Raw genomic sequence first — 11108 nt, 5'->3', positions numbered from 1 at the left:
GTCAGCTTCTAAAAACATATTTAAAATTGTTATTATCATTAACAAATGAGATTTTGAATGATGGAAATATATTTAGATACTGTACATGGGAACGGCTACCTATGCCTCCTACCTGTGACAGTTATCGGCGGGATTTTTCCTCCCGGCACAGAAGGGAATTGACCTTTCACAGTACTGACAATTGATCCATTATTGGAATTATCGGAGACACATTCTGAGATGCCCCGTGGCTTTGATAATTGATCTTGAAAAAGGTGAAAGAAGAAAAGCACCTGCCGTTGCACTTCTCCCGAGTCTCCCCACTCATTGAAGTGCTGCCGCAGGCCATCTAAGTGAAAAAATTATTAATTAATTTAAAAACACATTTGTTTGATGGTCTGAAAATTAAACCAAAAACAAATTAATACATTGAAAATTGAGATGAAATAAATTGCCTAGATCAGTGATTCCCAACCTTTATTGAGCCAAGGCACATTTTTTTAAGTTTGAAAAATCACACGGCACACCAACAAACAGAATTGTCACAAAAAGAGGGTATGTTTGGCAGTTTCTTACTTTTTACCATCTAACAGAAGGTCATTTATTTGTTCTTGCTGTCACTGTAAGTTGCTGGCATAGATAACCTGACAAAGACACATTATTTGTTGTTAATAAATCGTTTTCATACCAATTATGTGAATTTTGATTCGTTCCCGCGGCACACCGTTAGAGCCCTCGCGGCACACTAATGTGCCACGGCACGCTGGTTGGGAATCACTGGCCTAGATTGACGACTACTTTATGGAACACAAAACGTTTGTTGTTGGTAAAAAAAATTCCTGCGGTTCTTGCTATAGCTGGCTAGCGAGACAGATAAATAGATGTCTATGACCATCATGATGCTGCGTGTTTAATTTGTTGGGTTTTACAGCGGGGAATATAGAGATTGCGTCTATTTCATTTAACTTCTGTCAGAGTGTTCATTGTATGAGCGGAGGGGAGAATAGCCTCACAAATAGCCACACAAAATCTTTCTTTTTGGCAAAACATCTGCAATGGTTCTTGCTATAGCTTGCTAGCTTGTTAGCTCGCTAGAGAGCTTGCTAGCTCGCGAGGTAACTAGCTCGCTTGCTAGCTAGCGAGCGTGTTAGCTAGTACCTAGCTAGCTAGCTTATCTAGCTAGCTAGATAAAGATAGATAGATAGATAGATAGATAGATAGATAGATAGATAGATAGATAGATAGATAGATAGATAGATAGATAGATAGATAGATAGATTTCTATGACGATCATGATGCTACATGTTTAATTAATGTCATTGGGCTCTACAGCAGGGAAACTAGAGATTGTGTCAGTGTGTTCATTGTACGAGCTACGTGTAGAACAGTCTCTCTAAGTATTTCAGAGTCCGTCTACTGAGATGCCCCTCAGCATGTTTTTCCATGTCTCCTTCTACAAAGGTGTTGAAGGAAAAAAAGAGTTACAAGACAGTCACATTGTGTTCTTGCGTCGACGTGCCGTGACATTTATGTCCTTTCTTTTGGCGGCTTCTCCCTGCAGGGGCGTTCTTCCTTTATTCCAGTATGGCCTTCCTGGGCTTCATCTTCATCTACGGGTGCCTGCCCGAGACCAAAGCTCGCCGGCTGGAGGAAATCGAGGCGCTCTTCGAGAACAAGCTGTGCTCGTGCGGCGCGTCCGACTCGGATGAGGGGCGTCAAGTGGAATACATCCGGGTCAAGGGGTCAAATTACCATCTATCGGACAACGACGCATCTGACGTTGATTAGACGTTTTGTCACATATGTTAGGTTGCTCTTGATTTGTTTCAAATGTGAGCTGGGAGCCTCCTTGTGAATGTTTTACTTGTCAGCTCCTCCACTGAATCGACGGCAAATTTTGAGACAAATCTCAAGCTGTGCACCACAAATATGTCAAGTGAGGACATACTGTAATCGAAAAACAAAATATGCGGTGTGTCTTCCTCTTGGAGACTTGATCAAATAATGCTCACAAAGTTAATCGACATTGAGTCAAATCAAGTTAGTCTTTTGGGGGGGAGGGGCATAATGTCGCTCAAGCTTTGTAGTATATAGCACCCTCACGTCTTATTTATTTGGAGTGCCTCGCAGCTTCTATTTTTCCAGAGACGGAGTGAGAGTGGTCGGCTGAAAACAGCAAAACTAGTAGCACTCAACATGCTGTCCCTTCCGGAAATGTGAGGAGCTCATTTCTTGCAGTATTTCATCCGACAGTAAAGATAAACGTGCCTGTGTTTTTTGTGACAGTGCCTCGTGGCCGCCCTGAGTCCAAAAGTTGCGTATGATCCTTTTTTTTTTTTTTTTACGTTTGCTGGTCATTTGTGATTTTTTTTTCTGTCTTCCACCACAGCCTTATGTACAAACAGATCAAATTCATATGATCGTCACGTCATCATGACCCGTAGGTAGGATTTGGCGTATTCCATTTTCCAAGTGTGAAAGTACGCCTGTTTTTATGGTGAACTTGTTACGCTTTAAGACATTTTCCAAAAATGTGCTGTGCATAAATGTGAACGATTGTACTGAAATAAATATTTGAAAACAGTTCTTAAAGATTCAATGCAGTTGCATTGAACTTAAAGTGAAATACAACTTTCTTGTACTTTGCAAATGTTTTTTTGTTTTTGTTTTTAAAGTTTGAACCACAGTAACATGACGCACAGTTTGAACTTTCATCGTAATAAGTACACTGGCACAATCTAAGAAGTGGATCATCCTGAAAAATATTTCTAAATGTTTCTCCTCTAGTCTTGGCTTATAAACTACTTGTACTTCATAGTGGGGAATGAAAGTATCATCAAAATATGATTTGTGTATGTTTTTTTAAAAGGAAAAAAATCATTTTGTACACCCACCGGCGTGTTCCATTTCCGGGCTGTGCAATTTCTGACCAAATTTTGCTGTGATTGTTTCAGGCTGCACGTTGTGTCGCGTTAGCCTTTCAGCAACTGTGTTTCAAACTGTCCACAAACTGAGCAGTTGTTGTTCGTAATGTCGTGTTTCACGTGACTGTGCATTTAAACGGAACCCCACACATGACATTTGAAAAAAAATACTTTGTGCACACGATGTAACTGTTATGTACCCACGAAGAACTACGAAATAGTTACAACGTGCACACTAAGTAGCGCTGATCCCTTCTTGGACAAAACGGTAAACAAATCGAACGCACCTTCACAGACTCGCTTCTCACTGACCAAATCAGTCACTGTACTTCAAAACCCCACAAATTATTGCATCTGGCGTTTTTTAATTTTTATTTTCTACCAACATTAAGTAGTGATATTATGACAAAAAAGTTTTCATTTCGTATACATCCACTGATAATCACGTGCGTAACCCAGAGCGTTACAATACAATCGATCCGTCGTCCGAGTCTTACCTCCGCCAGGAAAGCGAGCTGGCGCTAAACAGGCTTTTCAAATGTTTCTCGGTGATCATAATTCCTTGCAATGTCAATCTTTTCATGATGTCCTTGTAACTTATCCCAAGCTTTTAAAAAATCGATCACGCCGTCCCTGTATATAATGTACCTTTGCTTCGATCTTTCAACTTTGAAAGAAGGTGCACTCGATTTCGCGTTATATTGACCCGGAAGAGGCCACGACGACTTCGTGCGCACTTTCTATTTTGTACACACGATGAAGTAGTCCATACGCACGAAGTAATAATTAGTACCCACAAAATGGTTCCCCGTGCGTACATAATAGTTACAGCACGTACACATGTATTTTTTGTTTGTTTTTTAAATGTCAATGTTGGGCTCTGTAGCAGATCCGTACATTTCAACACTTTTCGACCAAGTATAGAAAGACCAATAGAGTGATGTAAAGTGTATTTAATTGTCTGAGTTGTAAAATGTTTTGCTAGAGTTTATATTATATTATGTGTGTGGGGAAATAAATAAATGAGTGAATCAGTCGTGCGTTTGGGGCTTCATTTCAGGGTTGCTCTGACAACGGGGAGTTAACACAAAGCGTTTAATTAGAACAACGTACACAGATCAGGTATGTTTTCTTGGCCTTATTATCATTCCACATTCTTTCTCTATTTGAGCAGGAACAAAATGTCGGCTATTTCCGAGAATGATTCCCACCTCCGCCTCCTTGCTACATTTAGGGCTTTTTTTTTTTTTTGTCTGACGGACCAGTTGAGATAGCTGTTCGCAGACCGGCAACCATTTTTTAAAAACTGCTTTTAAATTGGCGGTTTGTCATGTTTTTGCGACAGCATGCACAACAGCTTCCTCCCCGCGTCACTCTGGAGATAATTCTGGGGGGAGGGGGGACTTCTCTTGTCACAATAGCTTCATCTTCGAAAATTCGGGAGTTATGGCTGCATCTAAGCTGCGCGTTTGATATACGTGCTCGTCAAATTGTTCCAATTACTTTCTGTGTACTTCTTTTTTTTCCTTCATTGCCGCATTCGGTTTATTTAAACCTTCCAGCCAATGTTTAGAATGCGGATTCCCGTTGAACAAAGAGTCGCGCACATTGCCGCCACGTCTGATGACGTAAATATGGGCAAAGGTCGCCGCTGGTCGTGATTCTCTCATCATACACTGTTATCACCAAGCCCTACTTTTGTGCCCCTTTGGAAGGTAATCGACGGGGTGGGTGAGGTGGTGAGGGTTGGGTGGGGTTTTAGTTATTATAATAGTATATATCTGTCTCTGTACCAAATGGGCCTTGGCCCGGTCTGTGGCTCGGTTTTTGGGGGCCACTGATCTTAGGGGTCTTTCTCCTGCATGACTACTGAGAAAAATGACATACAGCATTGAATGGTATTGTAGTATCGAACGCATGATGTGTCAACCATACGGTCCGCGGGCCGGAACCGGTCCCAATGAGGTTCGATCAGGCCCCCAGGATAATTTAAAAGTGAAAAAAAATGCACAAACGACACAGAATTAATATTTTTAATAAGGTGCAGTTCATGGAGTGTCCGCTAGGGGACACACTGTTTTGATCAGAGAAGAAGTCAACAACAGTCTCAGGTCTGACAGACCTGTATATGCAATGCATATACAGTATGTGAATGACAAAAGTAAATGGCACATTTGTCTAAGGAAATCTAAGGTGCTTCATGAAATGTTTTGTAAAACATATGTTCATTAAATTTCAACATTTTCCGAATGTTCTTGTGCTTCTTTAGACCAAAACAAAGGAAAGACATCCATCCATCCATTTTCCGAACCGCTTGATCCTCACTAGGGTCGCGGGGGGTGCTGGAGCCTATCCCAGCCATCTCCGGGCAGTAGGCGGGGGACACCCTGAATCAGTTGCCAGCCAATCGCAGGGCACACAGAGACGAACAACCATCCACGCCCACACTCACACCTAGGGACAATTTAGAGCGTCCAATCAGCCTGACATGCATGTTTTTGGAATGTGGGAGGAAACCGGAGCACCTGGAGAAAACCCACGCAGGCCCGGGGAGAACATGCAAACTCCACACAGGGAGGCCGGAGCTGGAATCGAACCCAGTACCTCTGCACTGTGAAGCCGACGTGCTAACCACTGGACTACCGGGCCGCCCAAGGAAAGACATGTTATTTTAATTATTTGTAGCAGATATAATTTGATATAATTTTAATGGTCCTGCCCGCTTGACATCTACCGAGGCCGTATGTGGCCCACAATGTGAAATGAGTTTGACACCCCTGGTCTAACGATAAAATTTCACCTTTTATTCCAAGAATTGTTATTTTACTCCGGTAATTTTACAGATTTTGCGCAGAGTCATCTGCAAACTGAAATTGTCTGAAAAGAGTTGGATTTCTTCTTTCTCCAAAAGGGGTTGCCTCCCTCCAAGCTTTGCTTGGCCCTCTTCAGGAGCTTCTGTGAGGCCAGGGTGCCCCCTGGCGGATTCCTGCTGTAGCGACACAAAAGGTGGCGAGGAAGCTGTGAGCGAGCGGCACTGAGTGGGCAACACTGAATTTCTCAAATGTGGACTCGTGGACGGTTTGAGTGTCAGCATCCCTTTTCTCGCTGTTGCCTTTCTTGCATGCACAAATCTGTGAGCTACTGGCGCTCGCCTCTTGAGAAAATCATGTCATCTTTCAAATAAGGGTCTCTAAGGTGGATCCATTGAACAAAATTCTGTCCTCCAGACTGGGCACGATCGACGTCCTTCCTGCTCCCACCACTGCTGTAGACATGAGTGACAGAAGCTGGGACTACATGACACTACCACAGGATCCTTGAAGATGTCCAAACAGGTCGGACATTGGAGATGGTCCTCCACTCTTCTAGCCATGGTCCCTGCGAAGACACTGGATCACTCTGCGACCTTCCAACGTCCCTTGTGAGGAGAGCCACAGTGCGTTTCCCTAAGTCACAAGTGAAGGAATTGCAAGACGTTGAAAATTTGCCCCCAAATTATTTTCCTGCTTTGTTGAGCCAAGCTACTAGCTTCCGGCTTGACGGCGGCAAACAAACATGTTGTGATCTGAAATCACACACACAAGCGCTTTTTTGCCACTTGCTCACAAACAAACAAACAAACAAACGGAACATTTCAATTCAACAAGCTCGACAGAATAAAACCAAAGAATCCGACACAAAAACACTGCGACAACGTTTCCGCATAATGCTACGGACAGCCACAGGAGAGGAAAACAAAAGCAATCCTGAAAAGCTAACTTGCTCAAAAAAGAGCTGGAAAGAAAACGGCAGCTTACCTGTCCTGCTTTTTATTCAATGTGCAGAGAGAGACGGACCCCCCACAAAGAGCTCACCTACATGGCAGACAAACCAGTTTCGCCACACGGCAAAACTGGTGACACAAATGATGAAGTGAAATGAACAATGAAATGACAAAATGAACTTAATGTTGACCTCAGCTTCTTTGCCTCATGGAAGAGCTGCCCTGGGACAGTAAGAATCTTTTTTTTTGTGCATTTTGCTTTTGATTATTTAGAGCCTAGAAATAGAGATGGATGCCCCGATGGGCGACTGGTTCGCACATCTGTCTCACAGTGCAGAGAGGTGCAGGGTTCGATTGCAGCCTTCCGATGTGGAGTTTGCATGTGCTCCCCGTGCCTGCGTGGGCCCCCCCCCCCGAGTACTCCGGTTCTCCTACATTCCAAAAACAAGCTCCACAAGCCAATCATCCAACTGCGCCAGAGCAGACTGTCCAACAGCGCCGTCATCTCCGCTAAACAAACGGGGCTGTGAAAAATGCTGCCCATTATCGGCGCAAAAAACACAAGCGCCCCGGGGGCTGTCCAGACACGACAGTCAAATCGCGCCGCCATTCCTCCAAATCAAAATCAGCGCTGGTACACGCGTGCTGCCGAGAAGGCGCAACCACAAAGCACTGATTCTTCTCCTTTGACAAATGCCGTAGCCAAAAAATAGATGGTTGTAGAAAATAGATAGATTGATAGATGTAATAGTGATGGGCAAATTGACACGAGGCTTCAAAGCATGCGTTAGGTAAAAGTGGGCGTGGTCAATGAAGTCTCGTTTCAAGGTAGCTATTTTGGCGTTGTGAAATGCTAATGTTGAGTTGCTTGTCACGAAGACATTAAAAACATAAAGAAACAGTGATGTCATTTTTGTTTGATGGATGGCCCGTCTTATCTGCGACAGCCAATCACGCCATGATGGAAAAATAAGGTTCGGTATGCAGGCTTGTACGCGACGAGCACGTTATTGCGAGAGTCCTGCACATTTTTACAAAGAGTGGCATTGTGTAATGTGGCAATACATGTCATGTGTTTTTTATTTTCACGACGTGATTCTCTCCTGAAATGACATAGGTGTTGAAATGGGGAAAAATGTGAAGAGGAAAACACCCGAAAATTGCGAATACTTGGGCGATCGTTTGAATATTTTCAGAGGGTGATGTGAGCATAAGTAAAGATGTCAACATAAATGTGCGTGACCGTTGAGAGCAGTTTTCGCACATTGTGTTTTTTGTTATTGTAAAGTGTCCTTGGGTGTCTTGAAAGGCGCTTATAAATAAACTCTATTATTATTATTATTATTTAGGTGACGTTAAGATTCCCACATGACGGGTTTAGACTGTCATCGTACGGCATGTGAGGAGGAACATATTTCATTTGCGTCTGCAACTCGAGCCATTTGAACCGTTTTACTTGTAAATTCTGGAGCAGACAATTGTTCAACCCCTTCAAAGCGATATATCAGCCCATCCGCCATATTGTATGTGACTTTAATAGTAGCCATAAATTAGGCAAAAATCATCTCCAAATTGAGAAAGAATAACATCATGTATTTTATTTTTTTTACAGTGGGACGCTTACTTTTGAGTCCAATAACTAAGGTGTATCCCAAGGGGCCTAATTTAAGCTTTTACAATTGCATCGCCACGATCTTGGATGTCGGGCAAAGGTGATGCAGCTGTTTGGTTTATTAATGACACAAGTCATGATGGCGTTTGACGAATGCTTTAATAGCATGAATCGCAACTGACAGTAACGATGGCAAGCCGCACCTTGCCTCTTGGGTTATACCATTTTAACTAGACCGGGGGTGGGGGGATAGTCCCCAAACATCTCCCCTTTTATAATTCAACACAATTAATAATAAACAATATTAGCTTTTCTATAAATCGAGTCTTTGGGGTGGTTTCACTATCCGACCCCTGCTGGTCTTGTACCGTCCCTTTGTGTCCATGTGTGTCTTGCTCTCGTTCTCTTCCTTCATACCGTCACCGCCCCGACTCTCCTGTGGTTTGGGAGGTGTCCGGTTTAGTTCTGTTGGTCTTGTAGCCTCGTTTTGCTCCGTTCGTCTCTCAGCCATATTTTGTTCTGCTGGTCTCAGAGCCACCCTGTTACGTCTGTACAGAGTACCTTCTACATCCACTACATAGGATCGAGGGCCCGCCTGCTGGAGACACACACCTCTTCTCCATCTCCCGGTCCGATCTCCAGGCAAAGGCTGCATCCTTATTGGTTGGCCAATTTTTAGTTCTGGCAGATCTCTAGCCGATTTGTCATACCACATCTTGGCTGTTTGATGCTTAGACTTCAACTTCTCCGTAACACACGTCACTATGCATGGCTCCAATAGACTCTCAGAAACAGGAAGTGGCGTTTTCAGACGACGGGCCATCAGCCTTTGGGCCGGACTGTAGTCCATGTTGTCCGAAGGGGTATTCCTCCACTGCAATACCGCCAACCAGGGATCCGAGCCAGCACCAGCAGCTTTTTTACACAGATTCTTGGCCACTTTCACAGCTGATTCAGCCTTGCCATTTGATTTGGGGTGTCTCGGTGAGGACATAACATGTTCAAACCCCCATTCTTTTGCAAATCTTCTGAATGTGTCATTCTCAAACTGTGGCCCACAGTCAGTGATCACCCGGTCAGGCTGGCCATAGCGAGCAAATTGTGACTTACACTTCAGAACTGTGGTTTCCGCTGAGAGGTCAGGAAGCTGTTCAATCTCCCAAAAATCGGAGTAATGATCCACTATCATCAGAAAGTCTCGCCCCGCTTGTCTGTATAAGTCCATGCTTAAAATTTGCCACGGCCGAACAGGAAGTGCATGCGACATCATTGTCTCTTGTTGTTGTTTGTGTGCATACTCATTGCACACCGAGCACTGGCCAACAAAGTCTTTAATTTCCCCCCGCATATTGGGCCAGTACAGCGTGTCTCTTGCCTGTCTGTAGCACGCCTCTCCTCCTATGTGACTGTTGTGTATGCGGTTCAGCATTTCCGTCCGTAGTAATCTTGGGATTATGACTCTTTGACTTTTGTAAAGTATTCCATCCTGTGCACTGATTTCATCTCTGACCGACCAATACTCTCTGATGGCTCCTTGTGTTCAGGCCACCCCTCCATGACCAAATCCTTCAACATTTGAAGACAGGTGTCACTCGCTGTGTGGTCTCTGATTTGTGTCAAACGCTGATTAGTGACGTTCAGGTAGTCGGCTTGATGAATGTCTTCAGCTTTGTCTTGCGCCCTCTGTAGCATGCACACAGACTGCCGATAATAGGCCTCATTGCCTGTGTTGACTGGAACTGTGGCTCTGCTAAGTGCATCGCTGATATGCATGTCGGTGCCCGGTTTGTATGTTACCTTGAGATTGTAGTTTTGCAATGCAAGAAACATGCTCTGGAGACGCTTCGGAGCACACAGGAGAGGCTTGTTGAAGATAGCGATGAGCGGCTTGTGATCTGTCTCTGCTGATATTTCTTCTCTGCCGTAGAGGTAATGGTGGAATCGTTGACATGCAAACACGATGCTCAAACACTCCTTTTCAATTTGAGCGTAGTTTTGTTCGGTCTGCACGAGATGCATAGCTAACTGGTTGGCCATTCTGGAGAAGGCAACACCCAAGACCCTTCTGGCTGGCATCACTTTGTACGGTGACAGCCTTTATCACATCATAGTATTTCAACAGTGGTGCTGACGTCACAAGCCTTTTGATTTCCTGAACAGCTGCATCATGCTTAGGCAGCCAGTGAAACATGACATCTTTGTCTAGAAGCCTTCGTAGGGGTTCACATATTTCTGACAGGCGTGGAAGAAACTTCGCAAGGTATGTAACAAACCCAATAAATCTTTGCACCGACTTCACATCCGTGGGGTGGGGCATCTCCTGAACTGCCCTGATCTTCTCTGGGTCTGGGTGGAGACCGTCGGATGACAAAACATGCCCATGAAACTTGACCTCCCTGACCTTAAACTGTAGTTTCTTTAGGCTGAGTCTCAGTTTGATCTCCCTGCATCTTTCCATCAGCGCGATTAGTTTTCCGTCGTGGTCCTTGATCGCTTCCGCATCTGTCTCCCCGCATCCGACAATCAATATGTCGTCAGCTATTGGTTCGATTCCAGTAAGCCCTGACAATAGCTCATCTTGTTTGCGTTGATAGACCTCCGGAGCGACCGACACGCCAAACGGAAGTTTTAGCCATCGGTATCTTCCCCATGGAGTCCAGAACGTCGTCATGAAGCTGCTCTCTCTGTCCAGTTTACACTGAAGAAAAGCATCCCGTGCATCCACGAGCGTAAAGACACGAGCTTTCGGGAGTTTGTACAGCACGTCGTCAAGTGTGGGCATTTGGTAGTGCGAGCGTTTTAATGCTTTGTTGAGGTACTTTGGGTCTAT

General features: G+C 44.3%; 1 protein-coding gene across 1 annotated transcript in view; it reads left to right on the top strand.

Annotated features, from left to right (window-relative positions):
• LOC147185933 (proton myo-inositol cotransporter-like) overlaps positions 1 to 3943 on the top strand; it is a 32478-nt gene extending 28535 nt beyond the window's left edge. The window contains exon 10 of the mRNA XM_086102700.1: positions 1541 to 3943. Within this exon, the coding sequence (XP_085958826.1) occupies positions 1541 to 1767 (227 nt within the window). The 3' untranslated portion in view covers positions 1768 to 3943. The remainder of the gene's footprint in view (positions 1 to 1540) is intronic.
• The last annotated feature ends 7165 nt before the right edge of the window (positions 3944 to 11108 follow it).

Source organism: Hippocampus guttulatus, chromosome 22, assembly GCF_054856545.1.
Source record: "Hippocampus guttulatus isolate MCC_2025c chromosome 22, RoL_Hgut_1.0, whole genome shotgun sequence".
NCBI classification, from domain to species: Eukaryota; Metazoa; Chordata; class Actinopteri; order Syngnathiformes; family Syngnathidae; genus Hippocampus; species Hippocampus guttulatus.
This window is presented reverse-complemented; position numbering and strand designations above follow the sequence as displayed.